At 35.8% G+C, this 13,477-nt stretch overlaps 1 protein-coding gene across 4 annotated transcripts in view; it reads right to left on the bottom strand.

The window, feature by feature from the left end:
- Positions 1–13,477, bottom strand: part of LOC106463905 (protein FAM107B-like) — an 82,212-nt gene that overhangs the window by 32,398 nt on the left and 36,337 nt on the right. For all 4 annotated transcript variants that reach the window (XM_022391539.1, XM_022391540.1, XM_022391537.1 and 1 more), the window contains one exon: positions 3,586–3,652. In XM_022391539.1, the coding sequence (XP_022247247.1) occupies positions 3,586–3,652 (67 nt within the window). The remainder of the gene's footprint in view (positions 1–3,585; positions 3,653–13,477) is intronic.

Here is a 13,477-nt window from a genome sequence, read left to right as displayed (position 1 = left end):
AGATTTTTTCGAATAGCAATACTCATAAATTGGTTTATGTGGCGCTTTGTAAACACGTTAAAGATATTTTCATTTGTATTTTGCTCACAAGCTATTTAGGTCGTGTGGTAGTGGGTAGGTGATCTGGGGGGGGGGGGAAGTCCAATGTAAAAGTATGCTACAACTCTCGTAGGTGTGTCTGTAAAGAATGTGTTACGACTGATGTTAATGTGTTGAAGTCGCACTGTCACTGTGTGACTACGGGTTATATAGATCAATGTATAAGACTGTATTATAGCTGATATTCAGTATTAGAGATATAGATGAAGATGAAGTCCAATCTGTCATTCAGTTCGCCTCTTGTCAATGAGTTTCACCGATTTCGGGGAATAACAACCCTCATCAGATTTAACTTAGGCGAATAATATGTTAGTAGGATGCTACACGTTATTCAAATTTTGTAAAATATAAATTCACTGTGGAGAGTAAAAGTCAAAAGTGTGACTGTGTGTGTGTGTTCATGCGTACAGGGATGTGAGTGTCGGGCCAAACGTGAGCTTAGTGGTTAGCTTTGTTTGTTAATAAGCACAATGCTACACAATGGGCTTCTGTGCTGTGTCCCCCACGAGTATCGAAACCCGATTTTTAACAGTGTGAGCCCTCAGATTTACCGCAGAGCCACTTCTTTTTTTTTGGGGGGGGGGGGGTAATAGTTAGCGTGCTGGACAATAAGTCCGAAGATACATAGTTAACGCCTCATTCTGCCAAATGGCGCACTGCATGTTAGGGCTGTGAGTGCATTGTAAGAGTAACGGTTAAATCCCACTATTTGACTAGAGTAACCAAAGGTTGATGCTATTGACTGGCTGCCTTCCCTCTAGCCCGTCAATTCAGAATTAGGGACATAGCGCAACTAGTTCTTTGTGTATCTTTTCGGTGATTATCTGAAACATACCAAACCACTAGCAGTTTCTGTTACAAATGATGGAAGTCTCAATGTCAATATGTAGTACAACTGTTACAGATAGACGTGATTTAGTATGTGTTATAACTGACGTACAGCAAGTTACTTTAACTCACGTACGTAGATGGAAATCTGACTGTTAAGGTGTGTTTACAACTGATGTACATGGCTGTAAGTCTTGCTCTTAGAGTGTGTTTACAACTGACATACATGATTGGAAGTCTGGTTGTTAAGGTGTGTTTACAACTGATATACATGGATGGAAGTATTAGTGTGTTTACAACTGATATACATGGATGGATGTCTGGCTGTTAACGTGTGTTTACAACTGACATACATGATTGGAAGTCTGGTTGTTAAGGTGTGTGTTTACAACTGATATACATGGATGGAAGTATTGGTGTTAAGGTGTGTTTACAACTGATATACATGGTTGGAAGTCTGGTTGTTAAGGTGTGTTTACAACTGATATACATGGTTGGAAATCTGGTTGTTAAGGTGTGTGTTTACAACTGATATACATGGATGAAAGTATTGGTGTGTTTACAACTGATATACATGGATGGAAGTCTTGGTGTTAAGGTGTGTTTACAACTGACATACATGATTGGAAGTCTAGTTGTTAAGGTGTGTTTACAACTGATGTACATGGCTGGAAGTCTTGCTCTTAGAGTGTGTTTACAACTGATATACATGGATGGAAGTCTGGCTGTTAAGGTGTGTTTACAACTGACATACATGATTGGAAGTCTGGTTGTTAAGGTGTGTTTACAACTAAATAATTAAAGGAAGTACCCTGTTATGTAAAACCTAAACTTGTTTGATGTCGGGTAGTTCCTGATGATGCCAGGTTAACCTGGTGTCTGTTGGTGAATCGTTGTAATTATAAATATTATACTTTGTATGTCCGACAATAAAGTTTTAAGTTTCTGTTAAAAAACTTTATAAGTGGACGGAAGTCTGGCTATTAAGTTGTGTTTACAACTGACATACATGAATGGAAGTCTGGCTATCTGTGTATTTTGATTACATATGACGGTATGCTGATCCTGTTCTAACTGATACAAGAAAATGATTTATTTTTATGGAGCTGCATTTGAGTAACAGTCTTATCTTTTGAGTCATGTTCTATCTGAACAGTTTTATCTTTTGAGTCATGTTCTATCTGAACAGTTTTATCTTTTGAGTCATGTTCTATCTGAACAGTTTTATCTTTTGAGTCATGTTCTATCTGAACAGTCTTATCTTTTGAGTCATGTTCTGTCTGAACAGTCTTATCTTTTGAGTTATGTTCTGTCTGAACAGTCTTATCTTTTGAGTCATGTTCTGTCTGAACAGTCTTATCTTTTGAGTCATGTTCTGTCTGAACAGCCTTATCTTTTGAGTCATGTTCTGTCTGAACAGTCTTATCTTTTGAGTTATGTTCTATCTGAACAGTCTTATCTTTTGAGCCATGTTCTGTCTGAACAGTCTTATCTTTTGAGTCATGTTCTATCTGAACAGCCTTATCTTTTGAGTCATATTCTGTCTGAACAGTCTTATCTTTTGAGTCATATTCTATCTGAACAGTCTTATTTTTTGAGTCATGTTCTGTCTGAACAGTCTTATCTTTTGAGTCATGTTCTGTCTGAACAGTCTTATCTTTTGAGTTATGTTCTGTCTGAACAGTCTTATCTTTTGAGTCATGTTCTGTCTGAAGAGTCTTATCTTTTGAGTCATGTTCTATCTGATATAATACCCGTAAATTTCTAAGTTGTAACGAGAGGTGTTTGACCAAAGGCTTAGTGCTATTGCATACACACGAAACTGAATATTTGAAGCATGACATTTTGTGTTAGTATTTGTAAACCTTTTCTGTTCTGCTTTTTAAGAACTCGTGACAGGTGGGTACAAACGTATTCAATAGTGGGGTTGTCATGACGGTTATTTATTGAGATGCATGACGTCGGGATTGAACACAGGAAATTGCGTCGATATGTATCTATGTACGTTTGTATGTATAACAGGTTTACAAGTATATTGAAGCCAACATCCACTAGCACATCCACTAATGAGTACAAACGTTCATCTTCTAATCAGTCCCTTTAGCTACACTGCCCAATAATAATTTGTGAAAATGTATTTATATGATTTAGTAATTACTTGAGTAAGGAAACACATTATGCTAACATAATAATAGGTAGATAAACAACGATTTATAACTATAAGGAAGAGTTTTATTGATGGCGGAACATACCAAATGTTTCGACAGACCAATGTTCCGTTTTCTTCAGAAACACGTAGTATGTTCCAACATCAATAAAATTCATCCTTATGCTTATAAATCGTTGTTTGTCTACCTGTTATTAAGACACTACATCTATTACATGTAGAGATCAAAATCCCTAATATATATTTTGAATAATTCATACAACATCATGTGATCCAAAATATATTTTTCTTCTAACATAAAAACACTTCTAAACAATGAGATTTCCCAATAGTCAGTGCGATTTGTTCGGTACGTCACTCTCGCACCAAACTACTCACGCACAAAATAATGAAGATAATTTCGCCATAATTTTGCTTAATAATTTACAGGCAGATTGAGTAAGAAAATAGCCTATTGTCCAATGTGTAAAAACGAAAAACAAAGGACTCACCTGGCCTCTGATGGTTATTCTTCGTCGTTAGTTCGGACAAAGGCTGCGAGTGACTCTCTCGATTCGTCTGTAGAGAGAAAATGAAGGCTACCGTTAACAAGACATCACGGAAGAGTCTACTTCCTACAGAGGGAGAATGGTGTTAGTACGAGTAAAATATAAAAAAAACGACGTCACGTTGTAAGATGTTGCTTCGGTTTCGCAATTTTGAGAACGATGCCACGAATTTTGATGGAAAGTTTTTATATAACTATTCATCTAATTAGCATTCATACGTTTGAATATTTCAGAGATGAAACTCTGATTGATTACAATATATTTTATACCTTACTGTTGATATAGTTATTATTTTATTATATATATATATATATATTACAAAAATGAAGTATTGGTAATATCATGCGTAATTTACATTATATATGTATATAAAATTTAACGTGCTTGAGTAGACTCACGTATTATCATAACATCTATCACTCCAAGTTAGTGAAGCTTTGAATATTATCTGTGACAAAGAAATTCATTTCAAGTCATTTGATGTATAGATACTTCTGTTACATAAGTATGCAACAGATTAGAAAAAAAATCACATATAGGTAGACCCTACTAAGCCTCTTCGTGTATCATATATAGGTACACCTTACTAAGCCTCTTATTGTATCACATATAGGTACACCTTACTAAACCTCTTCGTGTATCATATGTAGGTACACCTTACTAAGCCTCATAGCGTTAGAATAGCATTATACATACGCCTTGTATTATTATTCTTAGAATTACTAACGCAGTTTTTGTCTCGTTGACGCTGTGGTTACTGGACCCGCTCCGGGATCAAGAAAACCTGCTTAATGGTTCGTAAATTCTTCTGAATGATAGTAATGTTAATTAGAAACAAGTAATCGGTATTAAACATGACTAAATAAATAATACTTGTGTTATTTATTCTCATCTTAATTCTTATTTGTTAATGACTTAAATATATTGATAATGATTACAATTCACGAACTTAATATTATTCACTCTATAAAAGCTCATGGAATTGATGGTGTAAATATCGCATCTACACAATTACTTCTTTTGTGTCTAAGGCGGCTTGATGAGCTCAGGTATTGGGTAAAAGGCCTCGTCGGCACTGGATACAGCAGATGTAGTGTTGTTGCCATATTTTATTACATATTCGTATTTGATTTTACTCATAAATCCTTAGCCTCTGTGTTCTAGAATACCATAATTATACCCACACTTTACTAAACTTCTAAACTATAGAATACCATCATTATACCCACACTTTACTAAACTTCTAAGCTATAGAATAGCATCATTATACCCACATTTTACTAAACTTCTAAGCTATAGAATATCATCATTATACCACACTTTACTAAACTTCTAAGCTATAGAATAGCATCATTATACCCCACTTTACTAAACTTCTAAACTATAGAATATCATCATTATACCACACTTTACTAAACTTCTAAGCTATAGAATAGCATCATTATACCCCACTTTACTAAACTTCTAAGCTATAGAATATCATCATTATACCACACTTTACTAAACTTCTAAGCTATAGAATAGCATCATTATACCCACACTTTACTAAACTTCTAAGCTATAGAATAGCGTCATTATACCCACACTTTACTAAACTTCTAAACTATAGAATAGCATCATTATACCCACACTTTACAAAACTTCTAAGCTATAGAATAGCATCATTATACCCACACTTTACTAAACTTCTAAACTATAGAATACCATCATTATACCCACACTTTACTAAACTTCTAAGCTATAGAATAGCATCATTATACCTACACCCACAGATTGTTAAAATATATTAAAATTGCCCTTATGGTGTTTGAATTGATACCTTTTTGTTTTTATAATTATAATTTTGTCATTATTTATGAAATTTGTGTATTGATTTTAAACGAAGATATTAGCATAGCGTTTTGTCGTTGGATGTTTTCAGCTGGTACTTTATTCTGCATACATTTTAGCTATTTGAAGTTACCAACACACATATCATAAAAATATCGTTAACTTTACACAATAGATTTATTTAAAAATAAATTTTTCATAGTAACAGTATGGGCCCGGCATGGCCAGGTGGTTAGGGTGCTTGACTCGCAATCTGGTCGCCCTTTCAGCCGTGGGGGCGTTATAATGTGACGGTCAATCCCACTATTCGTTGGTAAAAGAGTAGCCCAAGAGTTGGCGGTGGGTGGTGATGACTAGCTGCCTTCCCTCTAGTCTTACACTGCTAAATTAGGGACGGCTAGCGCAGATAGCCCTCGTGTAGCTTTGCGCGAAATTCAAAACATACAAACAAAACATAGAAACAGTATGTGTATTTTTTGTCGATACACAAAGAATCAGTACAATATGAATGACCTGCGAAATCCGCAAAGCTTCTGCATATCACCAGCTCTTCATCTCAGTCGGTATTCATATATTTCGTGATTCAGCGAGAGCGAGAGTAGCATTTATTGTACGAACCCTATAACGACGCGGCTACACGAGTTGTTTTAGTTGCAACAAAACTTGATCTTCGTTAAACCTAGTGAAATAAAGGATCTTCACCACTGCTCTTGAAATAAAAAAGAATAAAACTCAGGTCAACAGCTACTTAGGATGTAGGGAGAGCATTGGCAGTAAAAAATAAAATCATACCAGTATTCATGTTTCATGCGACGCTTCAGTTTCTAATCGTTGTTGTTGATAGCTACAGTAATTATTTCGTCTATTATGTACTGATGAAATTAGGTTGAAAGGTAAAATATCACCGTGAACACATTCTATTGCGTTATGTTTAATACTAACATTTGAAATTTGTAGCTTCTACAAACCTGAGCTATGTGATTACATTAGTCAATAAATTATAGAGCTCGAGCTGTTTGTGTCATTCTCGAGCCATGTGTATGATTCTCGAGCTTGAGCTCTGCATGTGATTCCAGAGCTCGAGCTGTGTGTATGATCCTTGAGCTCAAGCTCTATGTGTGATTCTAGAGTTCGAGCTATGTGTATGATCCTTGAGCTCAAGCTCTATGTGTGATTCTAGAGCTCGAGCTATGTGTGTATGATTCTCGAGCTTGAGCTCTGCATGTGATTCTAGAGCTCGAGCTATGTGTGTATGATTCTCGAGCTTGAGCTCTGTATGTGATTCTAGAGCTCGACCTGTGTTTATGATTCCCGAACTTGAAGTCTGTATGTGATTCCAGAGCTCAAGCTGTGTGTATGATCCTTGAGCTCAAGCTTTATGTGTGATTCTAGAGCTCGAGCTATGTGTATGATTCTCGAGCTTGAGCTTTGTATGTGATTCTAGAGCTCGAGTTGCATGTGTGATTCTAGACCTCAGGCTGTGTGTATAATTTTAGAGATCAAGCTGTGTCTATAAAATAAGGCAAATCAGACACATTAAAGTTTAAAATAACATGACCTAGTAAATTTGAGAATCACAAAATTGATGTAATAGAGATAGGAAAATATTACGGTTACGTTTATAAAAATTAAAATGATAGTCGATCTTCCACCTAAAACTGGCTTAAGTGTGTCATTATCATAAAATAAAACTGTCCTCAAAAATCCACTGGAACATGTTTCAGAACTCGTACAAAAAGGTTTATACATTGACGTGAGTCGCCCTATATAGAATCGATGTTAGGTCACTTACTAATGCTGAACATTGCTAAACTTAAGATCATTGAAACTTCTTCTTTCTCGTTTAAGTAATAGTCTTAGTTTGCTTTAATGTAGAATTTTGTCCTTTATTACATGTTAAGAGGATCTTGTTACACCACAGACTCGTACTTTCTGAAACTAAGTATATTTTGATCTACGTGATCTACTTTTGTTGTTTTGTATAGTTGATAAAAAACTAAGAGGGAAACTTCGGTTTCAACTTACGAAGATCGTGCACTCACGCAAAATTGAAGTAAGACTAAAACCTTCATCATCGATAGAAATAGGTATAAAATACAGCAACAACATAGACTGGCATAGATTAAACATTTTCTATAAAGGATATTTATTCTGACGTTTGGAGTTTGTTTTAGCTCAGAGATACAGTGGCATATCTGCACCCTGTCTACCGCAGGGAATCAAACTCTGTATTTTAGAAAGTATCCTTATACGTTTTGTATTTTTCTTACTGTTCATGAGATTGTAGATGATAAATAAATATTCTTGCTCAGATCCACGTGAAACCACTGGGAACATTCAAGTAAGGCGTTGACCATTGGTTTGTTTGTTTTTGAATTTCGCGCAAAGCTACACGAGGGCTATCTGCGCTAGCCGTTCCTAATTTAGCAGTGTAAGACTAGAGGGAAGGCAGATAGTCATCACCACCTACCGCCAACTCTTGGGCTATCTTTTACCAACGAATAGTGGGATTGACCGTCACATCATAATGCCCCCACGGCTGAAAGGGCGAGCATGTTTGGTGTGACGGGGATTCGAACCCGCGACCCTCAGATTGCGAGTCGAGTACCTTAACCACCTGGCCATGCCGGGCCCTGGCCATTGGTAGTGCAATCCGACAAAATTTGGGCAGCATGCCCAGATCCACGTGAAACCACTTGAAACATTCAAGTAAGGCGTTGACCATTGGTAGTGCAGTCTGACAAAATTTGGGCAGCATGCCCAGATCCACGTGAAACCACTGAGAACATTTAAGTAAGGCGTTGGCCATTGGTAGTGCAGCCTGGCAAAGGTTGGGCAGCATGCCCAGATCAACATGAAACCACAGGAAGCATTCAAGTAAGGCGTTTGCCATTGGTAGTGCAGTCTGGCAAAGGTTGGACGGCATGCCTAGATCCACGTGAAACCACTGGGAACATTTAAGTAAGGCGTTGACCATTGCTAGTGCAGTCTGAAAAATCCAGGCAGCATGCCCAGATCAACATGAAACCACTAGGAACATTCAAGTAAGGCGTTGACAATTGCCAGTGCAGTCTGGCAACCAGGATGCAGTGATAATTTTTTCCTAAGCCAGAAACAGTCGATAGATATATTACTCTGCAATACAAATACATTTAAACAGAAAAATCCGGACGTACCCCCTCTCTAGAATTAGGTTTATAAGAACATAAAAACTGAGATTCCATATGTTTGTAGTTAAGATATAAATATTTTAGTTTTGAAAAAAGGCAGATTTCTAATAAAGCCTCTGATATTTCCTCCGTCACGAAGGCTTTCGAATGTGAGTCAAATTTATAATTAAAGTTTATGGAAAATTTTCACCATGGTACCAAGACAATACGTGCGATTGTTATCATGCAGATTAATTCGAACGTACTACCACGCCCAAATCACTTATCTCGTTTCCTTTTACTAAACAGTTTGAAAACACGGTGGTTGGCAAAATATTTTAATGCTGGAAAAATGACTTTATAGACATACGAAAATATGACCCACTAAGAAAATAAAACATTTGGAACTTTGAGAAAACAATGAAGCCTGACAGACCGATCAATTTAAATCAACAAATACGGCTATCCAAAATATCAAGGCATTGAAAATGGAGACAGACCTGAGGATATATCACAACTATCCAAAATATCAAGGCATTAAAAATGGAGAAAGAACATGAATATATATTTGGCAAAGCCCCCCCCCCCCCCACATCCAATGGCACAGTGGTAAGTCTGAAGGCTTATAACGCTACAAACAATCTATGGCAAAAAATAATTGCTTATTTAAATTATCTATATTTGCTTTTTTTTACAGACTTGTTTACTTCATTGTTGTTATTGTAATAGGACAATTTTCTTTCATAAGTAAACAGAGTGAAAGATTAATTTCCAAAAATAGAAGCAAACAACTACGAATAGCTTCTGTGTTAGACATGTCACAAATCAGTTTCTTTTTGCTTTTAGTTTGTCGATAGTTTCTCCCCAGTATTCTTACCACTTTTACATTGTTATATTCTTGTATATTATTACTCCGTATTATACATTTGGCTGTGAACCAGATTCAAGAGTAAAACCTATCAGAAACTATGTTGTACTACGAAAGATGTAAAAATCAAAGAAATGCAATCAAAATAATCTAAAAATGTAGGCCACGCGTGTCTTTGCGTGCATGAACCGAAATTATGAATTTGCTTCGTATTCAACAAACCGTGAATTAGCTTTAATTTGGATAACAGACGTTGAATATCCAGGTTATAGCTTTCTTTGATAAAATTCGAACATTTTAACACGGAATGTAATTCTGTATAACCTAAGACACAACCGGAAAAAAACCGCGAGGATAAACTGAGCTTAAAAATAATCTTTATACGTGACCGTGGATGTAACTTGCGTGCTATATTTACCTTTCATGTTGTTATAGTCTACGAGACCAAGAGAAAACTTAGTTCATGGTTGAAGTGCGTTGGAAGCCTCGGATCCGTCTAATACTTCTGCATGCCAGGCGAGATAACTTTTTGTAATGTATTTTTATTTCTTAAAAAAAGGCAATTTTACTCAATCATGTGTTAGATCTAGCTTTTTTCTTTTGTAAAAATAGACGACGAAAATGAAAAGCCATGGAACATAAAGTTACCAAAGTAAACTAAACTCTGAAGCATAAAGTTATTTATATTGTAAACTAAACTGATTTCTGAAGCATAAAGTTACTAATATGATAAGCTAAACTGAAAACTGGAGCATCATGTTGCTAATGGTATAAAGTGAACTAAAATCTGGAACATCAAATTACTAACATGATAAGCTAAACTGAAAACTGGAGCATCATGTTACTAGTGTTATAAAGTGAACTGAAAACTGGGGCATCATGTTACTAATGTTATAAAGTGAACTGAAAACTGGAGCACCGTGTTACTAATGTTATAAAGTGAACTGAAATCTGGAACATCAAGCTACTAATATGATAAATTAAATTGAAAACTGGAGCATCATGCTACTAATGCTATAAAGTGAACTGAAAACTGGAGCATCGTGTTACTAATGTTATAAAGTGAATTGAAATCTGGAACATCAAGCTACTAATATGATAAGCTAAACTGAAAACTAGAGCATCATGTTACTAATGTTATAAAGTGAACTGAAAACTGGAGCATCATGTTACTGATGTTATAGAGTGAACTGAAAACTGGAACATCAAGTTACTAATATGATAAGCTAAATTGAAAACTGGAGCATCATGCTACTAATGTTATAAAGTGAACTGAAATCTGGAACATCAAGTTGCTAATATAATAAGCTAAACTGAAAACTGGAGCATCAAGTTACTAATGTTATAAGCTGAACTGAAATCTGGAGTATCAAGCTACTAATGCAATAAAGTGAACTTAAATCTGGAGCATATAGTTACTAATGTTATAAGGTGAACTGAAATCTGGAGCATCAAGTTGTTAAGGTGATGAACCAAAGTGTAATATGTAGTTTGAACTTACTAACGTAATGCAATAAAGTGAACTTAAATCTGGAGCATATAGTTACTAATGTTATAAGGTGAACTGAAACCTGGAGCATCAAGTTGTTAACGGGACGAACCAAAGTGTAATATGTAGTTTGAACTTACTAACGTAATGCATTAAACCGAACTTCCATTGTCCTATCGCCTCACTCGGTTTTTTCTATTGTAGGTCTATCCATAAATGCAGATAAAAAAAGAGGTTGAACACGATTATGAATATGAGCCATTAATTAATATAATTGATCTTTTATCAGTAAAACATAGTATGTAAGTTTATGCAAATAAACTATTTAAGTTTCCTTAAAGCGCAATATTTTTTAAACCTTGAAAGTATCTTAGATAAAAACACACACACCCAAACTTGCTTAATGTTTTTTATAACACAATACAACTGAACAGTTTTACAGGAAAGTAAGCCTCGTTCTGAATCCTCACTCAAGATGAGATTAAGCATATATAATGTTTTAGTTCCCAATCTATGCATATGTTAAGTGTGGGCAATAAATTTTCAAACCCTTTATACACTGCTCTCCAATAAAATATGACCACTCATTGTGACTGAAAACCTCAGCAAATGTAACGACGCCCATTGTGGCTCAGTGGTAAGTCTCAAGGCTTAACAAGCGCAAAAAGCAGGTTTCGATACCTGCGATGGCTATGGCAACGACAGTCCATTGTGTAATTGAGATTAAAAACAAACAAGCAAATGTAATAATACAGTGTTTAATGTGAAGGCATGGCCACAGCAAGGACTTTTGATTAAACAGCAGTTGTGAAACCCTGTCGTTATTCGCTAGATCCACGGCCTTGCTAGAACTCGGTAGCGGTTAGTTTTGGAATCGACAGAACGTGGCCCAGTTGTAAGTGTAAGCGTGCCAGAATGTATAAAAAAAAAATACACACTTCGTTCGTACCTTGGGTCCGTTGTTGCGTTATAAGGGTGACAATTAAATCCCGCTGTTTGATGAGATAACAGTAGTCCTAGAGTTAGCTGGGGTGGGGGGGTGGGTGGGGTGCAGTTGAGTAGCAGGCTGGTTGTACTCCATTTGAAATTCCGAAAAGTCTAATTATTCGCGTAAAGTTATTCAAGGGCTGTCCGCTCTAGCCGTCCTTAATTTGGAACTGATAGCCTTAAATGGAAGGAATTTTGTTATTTTTGTATTTTTTAAGTTTAATTTGAATTGTGCGTGAAGAGGTATCGTTAACTTTAGACAACTAGCTACTCTACATTGTGAGGCCTAGCAAGGAAGAAACCTTGACTTTAAGGATGACTTCATCATTGTATCAGTACAAAGCACAAAAAATATTGTGTGTACTGAAAGGTCATGTAATACTCACATTATCTATTAGTTGTGGAATTGTATTTTCTTTGTGTATGTAATAAATTAGTCTTAGTGGAGGTATACTTATTTATTGGAGGGCATGTATATGTAAACATAATGTGTTGAAAGTTGTTTTTAATTGTCGTTTTGAACAATTTCACGTTTTTACAGTCCATCAACCAATATCCATAATAAATTAGTCTTAGTGGAGGTAGACTTATTTATTGGAGGGCATGTATATGTAAACATAATGTGTTGAAAGTTGTTTTTGTTGTCGTTTTGAACAATTTCACGTTTTTACAGTCCATCAACCAATATCCATATATATTTCGAAATTCTAAACTAGATCATTAACAATTTGAAATGTTTACGTGGACCAGTTGTGTGGCAATAACACTTAAGATTTAGAGGTTGCTACTTTTTCTTGTGTTGCTTAGCAACTGCCTACGCACACGAAATCTACGATTGACTTTCTCAATGCAACCTTTACAGTTTTTATAAGTTAGCTCAAACGCGCTTTGCAAAGAGAATTTGACCTAGATGTTCGTCGAATTACGTAACACTTACAGAATATCGACCCGTTGACACATTAACTAGAGCTAGCTCGCAGGGAGTCACCGGGCTGGTGAAAGAGAAAGATAAGGCTCAATCAATATTCTAACCTTTTATTCTATAAGAGAAAACATGTAAGGAAATGAACGACATAGTTTTATGACATATAACTTTGAACATTTTCTGGTGTTTCCACGTTACGTGATTGTGTTAAAGCTTAATGATGTTCATCAGAATATAAAGGTTTCTCCGAGTTTTTTAATACAGGCTCTGTTTAAAATTGATCAAAGTTCTGAATGTTTTGCACGTATATTAGTGAAACGATCTTCTCTCTCTCACAGTTCATTGTTTTATGTAAGTCACAGCTAAGCCCGTTTATACACAAGATCCCAACTAACTCCATTCGTGGACCAACACTTTTGAATAATGTGAAGTTTATCCCAAGAGAAATACTTTACTGCTACTAGTTATACGTATTTGAATAAGTCATTAAATCAGTCTCAACACAGTACTTCTTGATAAACACTACAAGCTGACGTATGGACTTGTGTGACTAAACACAGTACTTCTTGATAAACACTACAAGCTGA

This window comes from Limulus polyphemus, unplaced genomic scaffold, assembly GCF_000517525.1.
Source record: "Limulus polyphemus unplaced genomic scaffold, Limulus_polyphemus-2.1.2 Scaffold1512, whole genome shotgun sequence".
NCBI classification, from domain to species: domain Eukaryota; kingdom Metazoa; phylum Arthropoda; class Merostomata; order Xiphosura; family Limulidae; genus Limulus; species Limulus polyphemus.
Note: the sequence above shows the minus strand (reverse complement) of the source record. Positions and strands in the feature narration are given on the sequence as shown.